Consider the following 22,772-nt stretch of genomic DNA (forward strand, 5'->3'; position numbering starts at 1 on the left):
TGTAGACTTACGAGTATGTTAAAGCTAGTGAAATCCTCATTCAAATGGTTTACTAGTGGTAGCAAAGATGTATTTAGTTTCAAAGATATTCAAGTGCATAGTCAAAATTTGTTAAATTATTTAAATTAAAAATGGTTTTGTAAATTTTTCTTAAACCGTCATTTACTCATAATTGCACGTTATCAACTTATCATTTATTTTTACAGTCGGAAGAGCCTTATATTGTGACCTTTATTTTGATATAACATAATGTGGAAATAATTTTAGAAATAACATGAAATTAGAAAATTAAAACTAAAAAAAAGTACTTTTTAAACAAAAACGAACTTTTTTAATATTTTTTACGCAGTATTGTGCTTTATTAACATGTACTTTTTCTTTTCCAAAATAAAAGATATTTGCATTACGTTTATTTCTCCACAAAATATTTCCAAAAGTTTCAGAAATATCATGGCTACGAGCATCAAATTTATAAAAAAACAACAAAAACGAGTTTTTTCGCAACAAATTAATTATAATCCAATTAATTTTCATCCTTTAACCTTCTTTGTGTTTTGTTGTTATTCGAAAAATGTAATAAATAACTTTCGGGTGTGGTTAATATAGTAAATTTTAATTTTCTTACTACTTACAAGAGCGTATTTTATTAGGAGAGCGAAATTAAAGTAATTAAAGCAAAACTAATCAAAATTAACTAAAATGCTATTAATACAAACTTTTCTATTTCATATCCTTAATAATAGTTTTAATAATATGAATAAAAATTAAAAGTACCTTATTTAGGTAAAGTTCATTAGTGTTTTAAATATTGATGCAACAGAAATTTTACAATTCTTTTTATACTTAAGTTGATTTAAACAAAAGCAAAAAGTGGCTGGAGCAATAGGATTCACTTTATGTAGCAATAATAAGAGATATGTAATATTTTTTGCTGACTAAGAATACTAAAATAATTATTAACACTTCTTTCATATGAATTAGAATATTAAGAATATCATTAAAGGTATTATTGAGGAGATATGAATATGAAAAGGAAAAGTTTACTTACGAAAAAACACTCTTGTAAGTTATAAGAAAATTAAAATTTTCTATTTTACCTACAGGCGACGATCACCAATTACAGTTTTTGAATAATAACAAAACACAAAGAAAATTAACGGGTGAACATTAATTGGATTATATTTAATTTGTTGCGGAAAAACCAGTTTTTGTAGTTTTTTTTTATAAATTTGATCCTCGTAGACACGATATTCCTGAAACTGTTGGAAATATTTTGTGGAGAAATAAAGGTAATGCACATGTTTATCATTTTGGAAAAGATAAAGTACATGTTAATAAAGCACAAAACTGCGTAATAAAGATAAAAAAAGTTCGTTTTTGTTTGAAAAGTACTTTGTTTTAGTTAATTTTCTAAGGTTTTGACCTCAATTTTCGCTTGATAGACATGTTATTTCTAAAAATTTTCCCGCATTATGTTATATTAAAACAAGCAAAAGTGTTTCAGTCGGTATAAACCGATTGAATTATGCCCTGCACCTTTCGTTGTTGTATAGCAATTACTCAAACCTGTGAAACCATTCTGTAGAAACCTCATGGATATATCTGACCTATAATTGGACACACAACTTCCAAGTTTCATGAATCTGACTTCATTATTTTTCCAAATATTTAAAATAAGCTTTTGGACTTGTATGGGAGCTACTCGAACCTGTAAAGCAATTCCACCAAAACTTCAGAAATATATCTGACCTATAACTGGACACACAACCTCCAAGTTTCATGAATCTGACTTTATTATTTTTACAAATATTTAAAATAAGCTTTTGCACTTGTATGGGAGCTACTCGAACCCATCAAGCAATTCAACCAAAACTTTAGAAACATATCTGAGGTATAACTGGACACGCAACTATATAAAAAATTTGCTTTTGGAGTTGTGTGGCAGCCACCCGAATCGGTGCAGCTATCCCATTAAAATTTTTAGAGCATGTGTAGAATATAATTGGTAAGACAAAATTTTATGTTGATACCTTTATTAGTTTTTGAATTATTTAAAATTAGCTTCTGGAGTTGTATGGCAGCTACCCGAATCTGTTGTCCGAATCAGTCCATTTACAATAGAGTTCGTCCTTGGCACAAAGGAAACAGGTTGTAAAGTTTGGTGTCGATTGCATTATTCGTTTTTGAGTTATTGTGCGATCGGACGGACGGACATGTCTAAATCAACGCAGAATTTTACGCTGAGCAGGAATATATAAATATATGTCCATACCGCAGATGACTCCTTCAAGTAGTTACAAACTCCATACCAAAGTTAATATACCCTTCACGAAGTATAGGGTATAAAAAGTTCTTGTAATAATCAGCATTTTTCAGGGTTTGAACCTGAAATCAACGTATTTGTAAGTACGAGTATTACTCGTATATTGTAACACGACATTATTGAATGTTGATGATAGCGTTATAACTATTTTTAATATTACCTATATAACTATACATTCAGGCAATTATTTTATTCTTATGCTTTATAGAATGATACATGTGACACGGTGATTGCTTATAATGCCTTTTGTCAACGATAATTTATGATTTTAAGCGACATATCTCAAAGCGAGGTTCATACCGAGTTTTTGTAAAAACAAATTAGCTTTTCAATTTAGGGTTATTTTTAAAGAAGATTACTCAAAGAATATTAGATCTTAAATGAAGCTAATTATTTTTTTAATTATATACTATTTTGTTATTATTTTTATGAGTTTTTCTTTTTTTCTTAGTCTTATATTATTATATATTAAGAAGAAAACATATCTATATGTATATTACCGGTGTGTTTTTGAATAAAAACAAAAGTATATGAAATATCTCACACACAGAATGGAATATAATTTCAAATCTACATAACATAACATATGCAATGCTTGCAATGTATAATAACATGTGCAATGCTTGCAATGTAAGCACACACGATAAGTTTATACATATAGATGTATTTTACCTTTACTTTATATAGTTATTTGTTACGTATATAATCGATTTGAATTATACGATGCAATCAAATTAAACTAATCTTTGTAAGACGCTATACACTCATTTCTTATTTGTTTTTCCTTAGATTGCGTAAAGTTAAAATGGATCAGAGGAAATTAATGGACAATGCAAACACAATAACAGATATGGCCAAAGTAAGTAAACCGATACTTTGTTGCGAATATTTTTTTAAAATGAGACTTACGAGACTCTTGACCCTGTAATGTTAATTGTCAATTAACTGTGTAAATGTTGTTAAAAAAATATAAGACAAGCAAATCAAAAGCCATGCGCGAAGTGTATAAGAAGGAAAAATAATAAGAATAGAAAAGTAACATATTGAAAAAAATAATTTTTTATTTTTGCTTTTGTATTATTAAATTTTATGTAAATATTTCAAATTCTATATCAGTTTTCCATTTAAAAACCTAAGAAGGGCATAATAAATATTTGACAGATTGGTTTTTGACAGCTTTTAAAAATATTCCTAACTATACTCATTTATATAAACCGAAATAAAAATTGACAAAACCGGATTTTTTTTATTTAATTTATTTTCAACATTTTTATTGATTTGCGAATTAAAATAAATTGTTCAATAAGCATAAGTATTTTTAATGACAAAAAATAAAATTCAACAGGAAGTGTTTTATTATTCAAATAATAGAATTGTATCCAATATGCATACCGCGATAGTTAAATTTATTCCTAAATAACTATAAGATACATTAATAGTGCGTGTAAACACTATAATCTGAACAATGCAGACAGCTTTTTACTCGTATATAACAGATTCATACATATTTACATAAGTATAGGTTATAATATTACACACAACGTGGTACGATTTGCTGAGTTTTTTAAGAGTAGAGACGCTTCTAACTTAGAATAAAAGAGAAAAGAATAAAAAACCAACTAAGTGTAAAAGTTCCAAATATTTCATTAGGCTTCGAAATAGCTCCTTTCTATAAAAGTATCAATAGTATAGTATGGTGTCGGTCTAAAAGTTTAGTGGACTCGTTCCATTTACTTGTTCGAAAACGTTTTTGAATTTCTCAAGTTCCAGCCCTATGTTATTGCATAAATGTTTCAGATCATTCCAAAACTTTAAATTTTTGCGAGACTATACGTTCTATCAAAACTGTACAAAAGAAAAATACACAAGAGTAATTACTAAAAATATAATTAAATTAAATTAACTAAAATTTTATTTTACTCCTTTAAATGTTATCCTGCATTTTTGAAATAAAATTTATGATTTTCTGCAAATAGTTTTTTGAAACATACACTGCAGGTAATTACGTATTAATATGTGCCAGGTCTGAAGTATTGAAAAACTTATGTACGATTTTATTTTTAAAAAACCTTTTGCACATAAAAAATTGCATAACAAATTCTTAGTATTTACAAAATTGATAATTTTTTGATATTGATAATATTTTTTTATTTTTTTTTTTTATTTATTTAAATTTATTCAAATTTACAATATGTATTCAAGATTATAATATTTTAGGTCTAATAAAAGTATGCTATAATATATAATATAACAATTTATTATTAACTTATAATTATTTCAAAAACTTAATTAATACAAAATTTAAAATTATATATTATAATTTTAATTAATATTATATTGTTGCAAAAAATATATTAAAATCTGAATGAAAATTAAAAATAAAATAGAAAACAAAAATATAAACTATGCAGTAGTGAGAAATTCACTAGTGTTGCATAGCTGTATCTTAATACAATTTATATATAAATAGTAAATAGTAAATGTGGGGTTTAAGACAAATTTTATTTTATATTTATATCAATTCTTATATCTATCTTGTATAACAAATCAGCTACTATTTTTTAAACATGCAGTTACACATTGGGTAGAAAGAACAACATAAGTAATTTAATATCATTTGCTTAATTTCTTTATTACACAAAGTTTGATAATCGCAGTTAAAGTACTTCTTAGCAATACGTTCTTTAAAAAGAGTAATATTTTCTTTATCACTAATTCTTTTCACATGCATTTTAATAACGAAATATGGAATTTTGAGCATTGCAGGACTAATTCTATCATAGTTTTCTGACAAGACTATCCATTTAAAATCATTTATCTCTGAAGAGCTGGATTCTTCTTTATAGTCAAATGATACTGCATTATAATTTTTTTTTTGAGGAAGTTTGAGGAGGAATGTCCACAGGTTTAAGCAAAGACAATTGAAGATTATCAGCATTTAATAATATGTTTTCCAACTGACAGCAGGATTTTGTTCGAAAAAGTGCTGTGCAGAAGGTAAGAACCCTATCTTTATCAATGTCGGGTCTTATATCAACAACAGATTTGCCATGAATACTAATTGATTTGATAAAATTTTTGTTGTAAACCACCGCGACATCGCCAAAGCAATTTGTAGGTGTTATAATATTAGACGCATCTAAAATTATTAAAAGTCAGAATTTTAAATCTTTATTTAAATTATCTCATAGGTCATTTCAAATTAATGAAGTGACCCGAGGACTTTCCCACTCCTGAGTATTTTCAACTCAATATAACTTTTCAAAATTGAAAAGAATAAGAGAAGAAATACAAAGAGTGAGAAGGAAAAGTTCACGGAATGATTTTATTTACAGAAGACTATAGGAAAATTTCCATATTTATGAGAAACAGTTTCATTTCTGATGTGAAGAGGAAGATTATTAAAATAAATTGGTGCTCGAGTTTCAAAGAATTTTTTATAATGAGTTTTAGATCCAAATGGTGTACTAGCTAGATTAAGTTTGTTTGTTCTAAGATTGTAATAATTGCAACTACGTATACGTAATGAAGTTCCAGAATTAAAAATTTTTTTAAAACACTTATAAGCATAGAGATGTCTAAGCGGGAGTACAAACGATTCCTGAAATAATGACCAACTACTATATGTTCTAGTTTTATGGTAGATAATTTTCATAATGTATTTTTGAGCAATTACAATGGGTTCTATTGTGTTAAAATATGTTCCTTCCCAACCTAAAATCCCATATTGCAGTTTGGATTGGACCACCGCGTAGTAAAATTTAATTAATAAACTTTTAGAACAAAAGCTCCTAAGTACATAGAATTTACGGATGCATAATAACAAATATTTATGAATATTATTTATGTGAAGCTTCCAGTTCAAATTGTTGTCTATAGTTATTCCTAAATATTTAAAATTATTTACTATTTCAATACCAGAGCAATTCCTCGAACAATCGTTAATTGATGACATAGATGCAAGATCACATTTTTCGCATATGGAATCCTGGCAATCAGCAGCGTGAAATCGAAAATTTAGGTTCTCATTATGGGAATGCCTCAGTTGGAATATCATAAGTTTAGTTTTACTACTTATTAAAAGTTTATGAATGAAAAACCACCTTTTAAGTAATTTTAAATCATAATCTATACTTTCCTTTAAAGATAATGTAGTGTTTTCACTATAAGAAATAGAACAATCATCCGCGAATCCCGTGATTTTCCCCCTGAAGGAATGAAAAAATAATGAGTTAATGTAAATTAAAAAAAGTAGCGGTCCCAAAACGGAGCCTTGAGGCACCCCTATATTTAAATAAGCTCGATCACTGCAAAATTTATCTACTTTCACTCTTTGTATTCTATCCTCCAGGTAAGAGCCCAAGAATTTTAAAATATTTCCTCTAAAACCAGCAGCTTCTAATTTATCTAAAAGAATTTCATGGTTAATGGTGTCAAAAGCCTTTTTTATATCAATAAATAGAGCTGCAGTGTTATTGCTGTTATTTATACTGGAATATAATTCTGAACAAAGTTTTAAAATCGCATCTTCAGTGGATTTACCCTCTGTTCATTGAAATGTTCATGAAATTTACTAAAATTTATAATGAAATTTATCATTTCGGTTTTCAAAAAAATATAATATAATATATAAATTATTTTTAATAAATAATTTTTATAAAATTTTCGAAATTTTTGATTCCACACAGTAAAATTAGTATTGAAAGTTGAATATAGATAAACTAATGTTAAAAATAAAATATTGAAAACAGTTTTATTGTTGTAGATTGCTGAATTGAGCGATGATGCACCGCGACCTGAAAGATATGTTATATCCCTACCACGACGGCCCAGTGTCCCGCCTAGAGTCACCCCTTCGAGACCCACACTTTTGATGAACCCGAGCAACTTTTTCGAATAGGTGTCCTACAATGGCACGCCCACCAGATAGGACCCATCCGAGCTTCAGTTTTTCTTTCTTTACTTCGCTTCTTAGCACCTTACGGATCTTACCTGTTCCAATTCCGCAAGAGAGCCCAACAAAACTGGAACTGCCCCTCGCTTCGATAGAATATCTGCTTGCCAGCACAATGCGACCTAAATGTCTTGACCCAATCGGCAAGAATCCCGGAACCATCCCGGAAGAAACTTCGCAAGAATTCAAACCCCTCATAGCAGCCTGACTGTCGGACATTATCGCTACATCGCATCCGCGTGTATTTCCGCCTGAAAGATACTTGGCGACATCCCCATGGGCTCAAAGCATTTGGTCTATGGCCAAAATACCCCAGCATCCGTGCCGGATGACATCTTCGATCAGTCGGTGTACCACCTAAAGGTGTGGTCTCCCATTGGGCAGCTAACCAATTTCCCCCTCCAACTCTTCTAGTCGCTCAGCTTTGAAGTAAAGTTTTTCTCAAAGCTGTTCATCTTTGTCATACCATCCGTCGGCAACAAAATACAACCTTCCTGGAGAGGTTATTTCGGTTCTTTGGCCTAATGATAAACCTTGTGTCTCAAGATCTTCCCCGCAGCCGCAGACTAGTTGCCTTTTTCGCCCTCTCTACGACCATATGTAGCGTTCACTAGTCGAGAATGAATTTCGCTTCAGTCCTTTGGCAGCTTCTAATAACATCCGTGATGCACACGCACGCTAACATTTGCAGTTTCTCAAAGTTTCTCTTTGTACTTTAGAATAAAGTCCTCTTTCTTCACGAACGTTAAAAGCGGCACTATTATCACGATGTGCATCCAAAAGACTTACCTGCGGCGAACTTGGATATCATGACGGCGCTGGTAGCCCTTGTTAGGACTTCCTCTTTGTGTTTGTTTCGTTGAATCCTCTTGTCAAATGTTAGATTTTAAATATATGACGTCCTCCTTTAGGTGAATTGGTTCTCCAAGAAATTTTATTGTTTATTGCACGCAGACGTCCAAGACGCGAAGTCTAGTGAAAGACAAAACCGTGGTTTTGGCCGGGTTCAAACTGAGGCCCACCGTAAAGCAACATCCATGCGTTATTTGGAACGATATCACACAGAACCTCGTCAAGCTTCCGCCTGCAAATAATGGCAATTTCATTCGCGCAAGCTTGGCACTGCCGCGTCCAAGCAGCCTCTTCTCTGTGGGCATCTCTTGGTTAGAATAACAACCGTGGTCTTTTGCTCCGCGTCAGTTTCAGTTTTTCTTGCTGTGAGCATGTTACACATTCATAACGAGGTAGTACTATTTGCGGCCCAGTCTCGCAAAGCCTGCGCTTTCGACAGCGTCCTCAATATCTCGGAAACCACACATCGCTATTTCCTTGTGCTCCAGCAATCTAGTTGTGCCACCGGTCAACTTGTACAAAGCAATGTCCGTTGATTTTCCCGTTTCGTGTGCGTCGTGACAGCCGCTGAGTGGAGCGTCTTCTAGTACCGTCGTCCTGAGGTAACGGTCAATAACCTTTTTCATTTTCTTCAGAAGAAACCATATTATGACTATTATCCTGAACGACTTGGGAACCATATCCCTTCGTTCCATCTTTGGGATCAAGAGAATTTTTGCGCTGCGCCAAAGGTCTGGGATATGTCAGGAGCGGAACAATCTATTCCCGACCCTCCTTGAGAAAGACGACCCTCCTTGAGTGGCTGAAAGATATGGGTAGCCTTTTGCCAATCCTCCGGACTTGATGACCTGTACTCCATTAATCTACTTGCTTCACCGCCCAATTCACTGCTCGGAAAATGAGTCTCCAGAAGAGAAGAGCGCTTTGCTTTTTATTCTTCGTGTAGCTCCCATCGGGCCTTTTTAGCGAAGCCAAAGCAGCCGCACCCTCTCTTCCCCGCACCATATGCAGTCTCGCCGCCGCTGGAGCGTCCACTGTGCCTTCGCAGAAAAAACTCATTCTCCTAGTTCTTCAGGTCTCCTCTTTGTAGGCCTGAGGCGTATCCAATAGCGGATATGTCAGCTGAAACAGTGGCTTTAAGTTTTCTTGCACAATACATTTCACGTTTTGGCGTACCTTCTACAATCACCACGGATCAGGGATCCCAGTTCGAGTCTAAACTTTTCTCAAATTTGAACAAAATGTTGGGAATTCATAGGACTCGTACGACAGGCCAATCCCCCAACATTTTCAAAATTCATTCAACATTAGCCGAATGTTGACCCCCAATCAAATGGAATGGCGGAGAGGTTCCATAGACAGCTGAAATCGTGTCTTTTTGCCAAGTGTGCTTCCGCACGTTGCAGTGACGAACTACCGCTAATCATGCTAGGCATTAGAGTTACCGTTAAGGACGATTTGGGGTATTGTCCCGCGGAGATGCTGTATGGGCAAATTTTGAAACTTCCAGGTGAATTTTTCGGAGACACCACACACGATTTGGCAGATCAAAATACATTCGTCGAAAGAATTAGATCATATATGTCTAACATTCGAACCGTTTCGACTCGGACCCCTACACAATTAAAGGAATTCTTTCCAAGAGATTTGAATACGTGCACTCACGTCTTTGTCCGTGTAGACCGCGTTAAAACCGGTCTTACTCCTCCCTATGAAGGTCCTTTCGCGATCGTGAGAAGGTTTCGCAAACATTTCGTACTAGATATGAAAAGCAAGAACATTTCGGTCTCAGTGGACAGATTGAAGCCAGCTTTTGGTGTTTTGAGCAACGAGACAAGCAGTCAAAATCGGATCAAAAAAACTCTACAATTTAAAGCATAATATACAAGGTAACCATTCCTCTTATTCAAACCAGCAAATCTTACATTCTTTTTTTAGTTATCTTTTCTCTACTTTCTTCTTAATTTGTAAATTTCAAATTTTTCGCACCCCAACACTTGTATTAAAACGTTTACACTGCAGGGGGAGTACTGTAGCGACGCGAAGAAAAATATTAGGCAGGTGAAACACCCCGTATGTAATTTGTAGTCTTTAAAGTAATGCTATTATAGTATGCATACATGTATGTACGTTCGTCGCTTTACAACCACATTTTAGTTTAATATGAGATGCAGTTATTCGAGAATTGATTCTCAATAACTGTATTGTATAACACGAAATGCTTCTGGTATTTTCTAAGAGAATTTGATCATTATTAACTTAATCAGCAAGGTAGAAGGTAGTGATAAAATAAATAAATAATTTAAATCTAAAATAAATAATAAATAATAATTGTTAAAATAATAATAGAAAAATATAAAATAAAAAGAATTATTGAAATAAAAACAATAAAAATAAAAAGAATTAAATAACGTGTTTTAATAAATAAAAAATAATAGATGCCGACGACGACCACAAGGTTGATCACATGTGGTAACTTTCCCAGTCACCGTCCCGCCGGACCTTGTTGGAGAGACTGCGAACATCAGTTCTAAGGCGCCCAAGTCTTCGGTTTCCCTAATCGCCAACCGACTCAGACCATCCGAAAGACTTTCTTTGTAAATTTGTCAATTCGTGCCTCGAGGGTTCTTTAAGAAGGAAGTTTTCTGAGCAATTCCCCCGAGGTTAAACCGGATGATTCTGTTGTCCGATATGCAAATCTCTTCAGATACCCTCCACCCCCCAAGAATTTTTCACACTCTTGCTGCTGAATGCCTAGCACTTCTTCTCTAACCCTAGATATAAAAGTCGGAGAATTTCCTACATTATATATAACCAGATTTTTTCTAAGGAAAAATTCTAGTAAGCACTCGCTTCAGTGATTGTTTCCAGTGCTTCTCCAAGAGCTATGATGCGCTTTTGCATCGCATCCAATGATGAGAGGTAGTCTCTTGCCGTTGGAGTAGTCTATCAGCCTCTGTACTTCCAGTGACAGCACCTGGTCCAAATTTCCTGCGAAGTAGGCTGACGCTAGAAATATATACAGAATTCTGACCGCCGCGTTAACGCGAGTTCTGACGGGTTTCAAATCCCTTATCATGAATTTTTAAAGAAGAATATAATGAATATTTTTTTTTATTAGAATGCAGGTTCTGGGTAGATCCCGTGCACAATTATAAACTACCTGTGCGTCTCTAATAGACAAACTCCTGATTTGTTCTTTGTGTAACAAGGGCTCTTTGATGAGTTCCAGCCAGAATTGATGTTGCTGAACATTGCTGTCAAAGCAACTTTGGCGCGGTCAAGATTCATCTGGGCGTTCTCATTGGAGGGCCACTTGACTAATAAGATCTTCTCCACGCGGTTCGTCTTGAAGGTTGAGGGTGAACTCCGGGTCTTCGGCCATCTCCTCAACCAATCGTGATGCGGGTCTTTTCTCATCCTCTACGTCCTTTTCTAAATTTCAGGGGTTCTCCTTCATCTTTTCTCCTTCCACGCTTAGTGGGGAAGGAACGTGAGATTCACCCCTTCTTCTTTTCTTCACGGGCTTCTTTTGAGCCCGTGAACATTGATCTCCCCGAATCGGTACCTCAATTTGTACACCACTCATTCTATGGCAACTGTTGAAGTTGTATCAATACCAAATTTAAACAGCTGCCCCTGCCCCCCCCTTTCTTATTTTTAACCCAGCAACTTTCAAGGTCGAGTGTGTACTCTCCTGTTTTGAGCCCAGAGAATTGCCAGCGTCTTTGCCAGGTGTAGTATACGAATGATGACTTTATTATACGGCAGAGTTTGTTGTTTTTTATACCCTGCACTTCGTGAAGGGTATATTAACTTTGGTATGGAGTTTGTAACTACTTGAAGGAGTCATTTGCGGTATGGACATATATAGACATGTCCGTCTGTCCGTCCGTCCGTCCGCCCGATCGCACGATAACTCAAAAATGCAATCGACACCAAACTTTCACAAGTTTTTTCTTTTGCGCCAAGGACGAGCCCTATTGTTATTGGACTAATTCGGACAACGGGTTCGGGTAGCTGCCATACAACTCAAAGAGTTTACTTTAAATATTTCAAAAACTAATAAAGCTATAAATACAAAATTTTGTATACATTTGTCCAATTATATTCTACACATTCTCTAAAAATTATAATAAACAGTACATATTAATAAACTTAAATATTTGCTTCTAACGAAATCAACTATTTGCTAGTGTCTAAAAGTCCCTAAAATTTCAAGCTTGTACAGGCTGGGGTCTAGAAGAAAAACGAAATCAAAAATTTGGAAAAATCAAACTTTGGATAACGGTAAATTTGAACGGCCGTTTTGTTTTTCTAAAGTTTAACTATATTATATCGCGCAAGAGAAAGCAAGCCGCTGCCTTTCTGCGTTTGCAAAATTTCAAAAATGCTTATGTTTTCATTGCAACAAATATTTAAAAAAGGCCATTTTTAGGGTTTTAGGTGGGTATAACTTTTAGAGAGGGGGAGATAGTAAAAATTTTGTTCTACGGAAATAAGTTCCTAGTGAACATCTATGTACGTATGAAGTTTCAGCTTTCTATCTTTAAGAGTGTAGAAGTTTTGTAAGCAAAAAAAGTGCCCACGGACGGACGTACAGGGTGAAACTAAAAAGCCTTTTTTTTCAAAATTTTTTTGGAAAAGTGCTAAAAACTACGGCAGGCTAGTTATCTACGAGACTAGTTAATGCTCTATGACGCGATGAAACTAGGGCATGATATCATGCAATAGCCCTATGTTTCTGTGAAAAAGAAAAAAAAATAGAGTAGAACACATTAGTTTACATCATATAACTATGAATAGATACCTACACACAAATTTGTGGCACGTTCAAAGTTTTAAAAAAAAATTTCACACAAGCGGATATATTAGTAGGGCCGATTTGCTTGATAAAATTCGTTAAAATTTCTTGGCTCTTCTGGTAGCTGCCGTACAACTTCAATAGTAGTTTGGCACACACAGTATTTTGAAATTTTGCAGTACTGAAATTTTGCATAAATTAATATGGTACTACGGCAACCTAAAGTAATTGTCTGTCCCATAATCAGTTATGGCTTATTTTTTCGCGCATAGGTTAACAAATTCGTTCAGGTATCACAGAGTTGACAAGGTCAACTCTTTTTTTTTTCTCGTTTCATTTATTGTTAAGAATTATTTTAACTTTTGAGATTTCTTAATAAATCTCAAAATTAAAATCTTATATTAATTTTATTAACATAAAATTATTGCATTATTTAAATTACATTATTATTTACATTATTATATATTATTTGTATCAACCAAATAAAAGCTTCCACTTCAAGAGCTAAAAGCTTCTAATTGATTTCTATCAAATAAAATTAATAAAAAAAATTATATTTATTTCAAAATCTATATTTAAAAAAATATCATGTTTGAGGCCTGCCGACCACTAGGGTTTAATATGATAGCAGCAGACAGCAGAAATTTGACGAAATCCTTTTAGATATAAAAAAAGTCTAAAAGATCCGGGATTTTGTTAGCACTAGTAGGCCAATAAGTCAGACTATTAGTAGAATGATAGCAACATTCCAAACCTAAAAGGCCATTCCAGAGGCCCAACATACATGTTAGGCATTTGAGTAAAATTGCAAGCAAAAATATTTTTCGGGGAAGGAGATCCCTAAAAATATCTTTTTCATATTACATCTCGGTGGAAAATATGCTAAACCAACATTAAGGTTTTGCTTATTTAACTCAATAACCGTAATAATTTGAATTTTCTCCTTTTTTATTTTGGATTCTTCACTATATTTTATGGTTTATTTGACTAAAATAGTATTACTTCCTCTTAAATGCATGCCAGGGTTGGTTGGTCTATAGGATGATCTGTAGCACAGCCAAATCTTTCCCTAAGTGTATTTTGGGCAACAGACATGCATCGATATTTTCAGCCTTAATAAAAACCTTAAATTTCTGCTTTCTATTTACAACGTCACTGGTGTTCACTGTAAGAATAACTTAACGTTAGTTATTTGAAGTTTCTTATTAACTCCGTCCGTCCGTCAGCCTGTCCGTGCGTCTGTTTACAAATTTTCTGAGGATATAAAGCTGAAATTTTATATGTATCCTTACTAGAAACTTAATTCCGTAGAACAAAAATTTTTACCTATCTCACCCCCTCTAAAAGTTATACCCCCCACCCTACCCCCCAAACCATAAAAATGGCCTTTTTTAACTATTTGTTGCAATGAAATCATAAACATTTTTCAAATTTTGCAAACGCAGAAAATCAGCGGCTTGCTTTTTCTAAAGCAGCATACTTTACTTGAACTTAAAAAAAACTAAATATCCATTAATATTTTCCGTTATCTGATATCCGTTTTTCCCGAATTTTTGATATCGTCTTTCTCCTAGACCCCAAGTTCTAAAAGTCTGATATTTTAACAGCTTTAGACATTTATAAAGAGTTCAATTCGTTGGATGAAAATTTTTTCCCAACTCCACCCCTCTCAAGCTATAGTTTTTGCAAATTTGCAAAATTTGAATAATTGAATGAAATTTATAATTCGGAAATATAAGGTGCCAAAATTAGTAAAATTTTTTTAAATTTTGGGACCTTACATTTCCGAAATTGCAACCTTTTTCAAATTTCTATAAATGCAAAAAGTTTCCAATTTCCGTCGCTTTTATTTAAAAGGCCATAATTGTACACAGATCCAGTTATCCGAATTTTCAAAGACAGAGTGAAATGAATTAAACTAGGAACTGTCAACCACCTGCGTATTAACAGATAGTGAAGAGAGTTTTAGAAATTTTTTAAAAATAATTTTGCAGTAAAATATAAATACAAACTTAAAATATCTAAAATTTGAGTAGAACAGTATATACAAAACAAATAAATATTGGAAAAATAATAATATTTTATTGTGGAAAACTATAATAAAAAATATTATAATAATGGCGGAGCAATGTACAACATGTAATGCTACTGTAAATGGCAAATCAAAAGGTTTACAGTGTATGGGTATTTGTCATCGCTTTTTTCACAAAAAATGTATTAAAATGGCTGATGAAGTTTTTCGTGCTATTAAAAATGGAAATGTTATATGGAAATGCTCAGCCTGCATATCCTTGTGAGATGAATCGATCATAGTAGAAAGTGAAGGAGAAAATGAAGTTATTGGTTCAGCTAACCTTGCAAAATAGGATGAAATTCAAGAAAGACTAATTAATTTTGATATATCAAACTGTAGTATTAATAAAATAGCAAGTTATTTGAAAAATGTTGGATTAATTGTTGCTAATATACAAGTCTCAACATTATCTTTTCTTACAAATGGATTAAGTGACGAAACAAAATAATAGTATCCTTCAGGAAACCATTTTTCTAAAATAATAGCTTGCTCAAATTACAAAAAAATCAAACGACTTGGAATTTAAAATAAACAAACTTGAGCAAAAAAATTATGAAGTGAATCAAAAAAATAATAAATTAGACATAGTTGTAGCGGGTCTTCCTTCTAATATTAAAACTCCTGTGGAAACCATTTTGAGCATCGCAAACAAAATTAAAGCAAAAATCTCAGGAAATGATATCCAGAAAGTTATTCCAGTGGAACAAAAACTGAAGGGAAAAACGATTGTCAATTATTTATACATTGTTAAATTTGCATCAGAAGTAGCTAAAAATGAAATATTTATCAAAAAATCGCAATATAAAAACCTTTTTGAGAAATTGATTTGGCAAGTGATAGGAACAGAGAAATCTTTTTTCGACACCACCTTTCACCTCTTCAATCGAAACTACATTTTGAGGCGAAACAAATTAAAATATCTAAAAAAATTCAATTTCTATGGGTTAAGGATAATCAAATTTTCCTTCGCCAAGATTCAGCTAGCAAGGTATACAGGGTATCAAATTTTAATGACATCACCTATATCAAAAAAGCATTTAATATACACCAAAATTAAAACTAGTATCGAAAGGTATTTAGTACTAAATAGAATTTTACTTTTATATAACTTTGCACTATTTAATATTTTTTTTTTCAACTTTTTACAAATTTCTTATTAATAATAATTTTACTTTATAGTATCTTTTTTATTATATCTTACTTATTTACTAATTGTACAGAATTCTTATTTTTGCAGATTAACAAAATATCAATATTAGTACTTTCTATAATTATTAGATTAAAACTTAAAGTAACATATTATTTTTTTCATCGAATATTACAATTTATGGAACCACGTGCCGGGATTAAAAATTATATTCGAAACGATTTTGATTGTAATTATACTAAAACTATACAACACGAGATAATAATTGAAACTGAATTTTTAAACAGTGCATATATTGCTCTTTTATTTTTGAATTTTATTTTACAAATTGCATTAACTAACCGGTTTATAATTTTTCTTATCGGGTATATTGTAGTAATATATAAATTACTGATATCGAGTAAGACGTGCTTGGATATATTATTTGTGTTTATCATATACAATGGATGACGAGTTAGAGAGTGTAGATATTGATGTTAAAGTTTCTCGTTATACTAGGGTGGACCAACAAGTTGTCAAAATGAACTACAAAAATAATTTAAACATGGTGTACTTCAATATTCAGAGTTTAAGAAACAAATTATATAATTTAGAAGGATTTATTAGTAGAATAACTAGTACAATAAAATTACAAGTGAATTTAAGCAGTCTCTAATTTTAGGTGATATAAATATTAACTTATGAAATAGGGATAGTAACGATGTTATAGATTGATCTAGCATGCTTTTAGCTAATGGTTTTGTGATTTTGAATGAACTCACGAAAACATTTGCCACTAGAATAGGAAATACTTCTAGGACTGTCATTGATCATTTTATTTCAGATGTAATTCAGAATGAAAACTTTTTACATATAGTAAATACTGCTTTGTCTGATCATGTTTTTAATAAGTATTAATAGGAATTTGCAAAAAGATTTAACTGATAAATTTAGGGTTATTATTGAATATGATAAAATAGTTAGGGATAATTTTTGGTCTACAATAGACTCATACAGTGATTTTGATAATTTTGTATTCAACCTAACTTCTTTAATAAAAGTATATACTAGAACTGTTCCTGCTGCTAATAATAAAAGTAAAAGAAGTGGATGAATTCAGATATTCTTGCCGAAATGACAATCAGGGACTCTTATTTAAAATTTAAAAGAAAGTACCGGGGAACTTTATCGAAAGTGTAAAAATAATGTAAGTGTATTAATACGGCAGGCCAAAAAATATTATTATTCTAGTGAATTGTTTGGTGTTGCTAACAATAGTAGAAAGGTTTAGGCTCTATATAAGGAAATAATGTTTAATAAACCAGTTACTCCTAGTGGCATCAGTGTAATTGAAGATAACAATACGAGCGTTAATGATAAGTCGCTCATTGCAGATATTATGAATGATTGTTTTGTAAATGTTACATCTAATATTGGTATTTCTGATGAGTCAATTGATTCTGAGTTTATTGATAGTTTCTCGAAAAATATATATGTTCCTTTTGAACTGACTGAAACTAATAATAATGAGGTGGGGCTAATAATAAGTAAATTGAGGTCTGCAGCTGCAACAGGCTACGATGTTGTCTCGGCGAAATTTATTAAAAAGTTTTCTGCGCAGTTGATTCCTTTTTTTGGTTAAATTCATTTAATTATTATTTTTACATCATATTTTCCCAGACTCAATGAAAAATGCAGTTGTGACGCCAATCTATAAAGATAGATAGGTGGGGATCATAAAGATAGAAACAATTACCGGCCTCGATCTGTACTAAGTGCTATTTCGAAAATTTTTGAAGGTATTATTAGAAATCGTTTTGATACATTTATAGTAAACAATAATATTTTGAATGGGCAACAGTACGGTTTTAAAGGAGGTCTAATAAGAACGCAGCTTGTATAAGTTTAACGCACTTTATTACTAGAAATATGGATGAAAGAAAATATGTTGGTTGTGTATTTTTGGACTTAAAAAAAGCCTTTGATTGTGTCGACCATGATATTCTTTTGCTAAAACTTTCACATATGAATTTTGATTTTGACCAGATTTCGTTCATAAGAACAATATCTCACGGAGAGGGGCAAGGGGTACGTTTAGGTGAGGTGACTAGTGAATTCAAAATATTAAAAAATTGTGTTCCGCAAGGCTCAATTTTTTGTCCAACTCTGTTTAAAATTTATATAGACGATATAGCATGACTAAATTTGCGCGGTACTATACAATTATATGCTGACGATGCTGTGTTGAAATATGCGAGTGTTATCGAGGACGAATAAAAGGATTCAGTTCAATGGGATCTCAACATGATTGGTATGTGGCTAAATAAACATCGACTTGCTTTAAAAATTAAAAAAACGAGCATTATGCTCTTTAAAAATAGAAGTTAAAAAAGCTATAAAAATTATTCATAATTACCCAAATAGATATCCTACGCATTTTTTATATGGTGGTCCATACATTAGTTTCAGTATTATATGTATTAAGGAAATGTATTTAACAGCTTTTAAAATTATTTATAATCAAACTAAACACAATTTTTTTCTTAATAAATACTTTGAAATACATGGTAGAAATACAAGAAATCACTCTAACTTCTATCTTTCTTTATTTAGGACAGAAAGTCAGAAAAAAAATTGTTAATATGTCTGTTTAAAAATGTATAATGAATTGCCAAACAATCTTAAGTTAATTGATAATATATATATATGTATTTAAAAAGGAAATTTTGAATTATATCACCCAATAACATTTTTTAATTCTGTGCAGTCGGTATTACGTGTGTCGATTTTAAGGGTTAATTGTGTGAGTTAAGAAAAATAATTATATTTTTTTATGTCATGGAATTTACCGTTATCTTTTTGTGTTTATAGAAATTTGAAAAAGCTTGCGGTGTCGGAAATATAAGGTGTCAAAAATTCAAATTTTACAAATTTCAAGAGGCGATAACTTGAGAGAGGGTGGAGATGGAAAAAAATTCAAGCTAGGGTCTAGAAGCTAGGGTCTAGAAGGAAAACGAAATAAAAATTTGGAAAAAAAAGACCTTAGATAACGGCATTTAAATTTGAACGGCTACTTTGTTTTCTAAAGTTTAATATAGTATATCGTGCTAGGGGAAGCAAGCCGCTACCTTTCTGCGTTTGCAAAATTTCAAAAATGCTTATGGTTTCATTGCAACAAATAGTTAAAAAAGGCCATTATTAGGGTTTTGGGGGGAGATAGGTAAAAATTTTGTGCTTCGGAAATATATTTCTAGTAAAGATCTATGTAAAAAAATTTCACGTTTCTATTTTCAAGGGTGTAGAAGTTTTGCAAATAGACACACGGACAGACGGACGGACAGACGGACGGATGGACGAACGAACGGACGAACGGACGGACGAACGGACGGACTGTCAGAGTGAAACTATTAAGCACTTTTTTTCAAAAATTTTTTGGAAAAGTGCTAAAAAAAAGAAGTAAACAAATTATCATAAATAAGAATCCTATGCAATACTTGCAGTAGTTGAAATTTTAAATAAATTTTATAGGACCTCAAAGCTAATGCTAGGGTCGCGATTTAACTTATATTCTGAATTAGGTATAATAAATATTTCACTAACATAATTTTGTTATGAATTAAATTTTATATTTTATTTTTAAATTTAATTTAGTTTTTTTTACAATCTATTAATTATTACGGTGGAATATGTATGTTAAAAGAAATGTTTATATGAAATAAAGAAAAAAAAAATGTCAATTAAAATAAAATCACGGAATTCCATAGTTTGACATTTTCTTTTTGATTTTTTATTCTGTTTTTAAAATGCTTTTCGCATTTCAAATAGTATACGACCTTTAATGCATGTCATTTTTACCACTTGATATTGTTTTTATACTACTAGATGTAAAATTGAAAAAGAAAAAAAAAATCTTGAAAATCGAAAAGGAATTCGTTTAATTTTTTTCTCGTCTACTGAAAAGTGAAGAAAGACATCACATTGAAAAAGAGAAGATTTTTGGCGGCAAAAATAATTTTTTTTAATTTTCAATAGTATTTATTATAAGGGGGTTGATGCGTCATACATAGCCTCTCCACCCAAAAGTCAATCTCACCTACTCGTGGTATCTCCTGTTATTACAGAATTGGCTCTGGCGACCCAGTACGGGTATAACTAGAACACCCTGACTTCGGGGATATAAATTTCCAGCTTAGTTAGCTGACACCTCACCTAATGAAACTTCAACTGTCACGGGAAATTACAATCTGCCTCGGATAATCCGATGAATTGCACGGAAACAAATTTCATTTCGATATTGTCGCACTCCAAAAAATTAGATGGAAGAAATAAGGAAAGATTGAAAAAAGAAATTTCAACTGACATTATTCGAGAGATGGGTAAACAAAAAATGCAAAGATAAAGTTTTAAGATTTCTAGCGATAAATACAAGAATTTGAAAATTTAAGAAAATGCAGATTTAATCATATATCCATAGTTAAGGCATATGCCCCAACGGAGGATGCAGATAAGTAAGGACGATTTTTATAACGAACTGGAAGATATTCGTTATGGGAGACTTTAATGCAAAAATAGGATAGAGAACTTTGTACACTTGGTGGCGGGCAATCACTCTCTACATAATGTGATTTCGGCCAATGGTTTTCGTTTATGTCAACTAGCGAAAAGCGCAAATTTACATATTATGAGCAATAATTTTTCTCACAAAAGAATTCACAAAGGAACGTGGTGAACAAAAGAAGGATGTCATCTACATACGGCGTTAAAGGGTATAGATCCGCAAATTGCGAGAGTGATCGCTATTTAACCATGATGAAAAAATATTTGGGGTTCATAGATCTGAAAGGGTCACAAGATAAAACAACTTACTACAAGCGGCTAAGAGCTGCGTAGGTATGCAAAGTAGGCGCAGAAATCAGGAATGGTTTAATGCAGAATGTAAAAGTGCGATAGCAGAAAAGAATGAAACCCGAAAAACCTGGATGTTGAAGAAAACAAAAGCAGAACAAAATATTTATATAGAAAAAAGAAAAATTGCTAACACAATATAAATTCAAAAAGAGAAATGCTTTGAAGCGAAATGTCGAAAGTATAGAAAGAGATTTTGATCAAAAAAAGTAGAAAATTTTGTATACGTCGGCGCACAAGTCAACTCAAAAAATGCTATACATAATGACATAAATCACAAAATTCTAGCAACAGACAGAGCATATTTTTCAATGATACACCTATGTAAATCGAAACATTTAACTAAATTGTGCAAATTGCAGCTCTATAAAACAATATGACGAACCACACTATGCTATAGTTCGGAAACGTGGGCTTCAACACACCAGAACACGAATAATTTGTGAACATTTGAAACAAAAATATTAAAAAAGATTTTTGGTCCAAAATTAAACGATAATAATGAATATGAAATCCGAATAAATTAAGAGTTACAGGACCTTAGGTTAAAATGGCTTGGACATTCGCTTATTTTTAGGCCAAATGCATGCGGATTCCCCAAGAGGTCCAAAAATAATATTCGAAGCTAGGCCCCTCGCTCAAAGGCACGTAGAAAGACCGATTTACGTAAAACAATCATAAATATTTGGGAAAATATGGCGTCGACCGAGAATAATAGAGACATATGGTTAATCAAGTTAAGGCCCATCCGGGGTTGTAACGCTGTTGACGGTGATGAGTATTTATTATTTTGAGACAAAACTATAAAAGAAGTTTTAATATTTAATTCAATTGAGTTGATACCATTGCAAAAATTTTATTATAAAAACCAAAAGAGAGCTCAAATATCAAGTGTAAAATATAGTCCGTTAATTTAACAAATCGTAAAGCTTTTATATCGCAAAGCTTTTTTATTTAGTTTAGAATTTTGCATAAACTTTTTTTCTTATTAGTTGGTAACTCAGTAGGTTAATATCTATAATATTTTCATTAATTACTAATTATCTTTTATTTTTCGACGATTGAGTTGACTGACTTCCAAGTAATTAAGAATAAAATTTTTAGTGAATTTAACAAATAAATATTAAAAAATAATTTGAATATAAATTAAGTTTTTAAAGAAAATTAAATAATAATAAATATTTAATTTGTTTTGTCTTTTAATGTAAATAAAAATAGAAACAGAAAAAAAATTAAATATCTAAAACAATATAAGAAGTAAACATATAATTATGAATTAAATAAGTAATAATATTTTTTATTATTTTCAAGGCAAAAATAAAAAACAAAACATAAAATCTAAAACATATAAGCTCTTACTGAAACACCTTATCTAGCACAATTATCTGACACACTTTATCCAAAATTTATTATTTTCCAATAAAGGAAACCTTACAGCGTTCATAAGTGTGTAAAATTTTTAATTTACAAAATGAGATCTCATTTACATTTCTTAAGTGACGTCTCATAAGCAATGTCACTGGCCTATCTTCAATAAGCCTCAACTCTAAATTCACTGGTGTTATACGACCCGGCCCAGTGGACTAGTTGGCAGCCGAGGGGTATACTGGCTGTCGCGAACGGAATCTCCGGAAAACAAGACAAGCAAGAAACTGATCAAGACCGTTAAAATTCGGGAGAACACAATTTTGACAACCCCTGAAGAAGGAACGCGTCGGGACAAGACCGATCGCA

At 31.9% G+C, this 22,772-nt stretch overlaps 1 protein-coding gene across 1 annotated transcript in view; it reads left to right on the forward strand.

The window, feature by feature from the left end:
• Window positions 1–3,041: 3,041 nt before the first annotated feature.
• LOC129616591 (small conductance calcium-activated potassium channel protein-like) overlaps window positions 3,042–22,772 on the forward strand; it is a gene marked incomplete at its 5' end in the record, with an annotated part of 64,140 nt that continues 44,409 nt past the window's right edge. The window contains one exon of the mRNA XM_055532220.1: window positions 3,042–3,182. Coding sequence (XP_055388195.1) covers window positions 3,042–3,182 — 141 coding nt within the window. The remainder of the gene's footprint in view (window positions 3,183–22,772) is intronic.

The sequence above is a fragment of the Condylostylus longicornis genome, unplaced genomic scaffold (genome assembly GCF_029603195.1).
Source record: "Condylostylus longicornis isolate FDR11 unplaced genomic scaffold, ASM2960319v2 ptg000243l, whole genome shotgun sequence".
In the NCBI taxonomy this organism is placed as follows: domain Eukaryota; kingdom Metazoa; phylum Arthropoda; class Insecta; order Diptera; family Dolichopodidae; genus Condylostylus; species Condylostylus longicornis.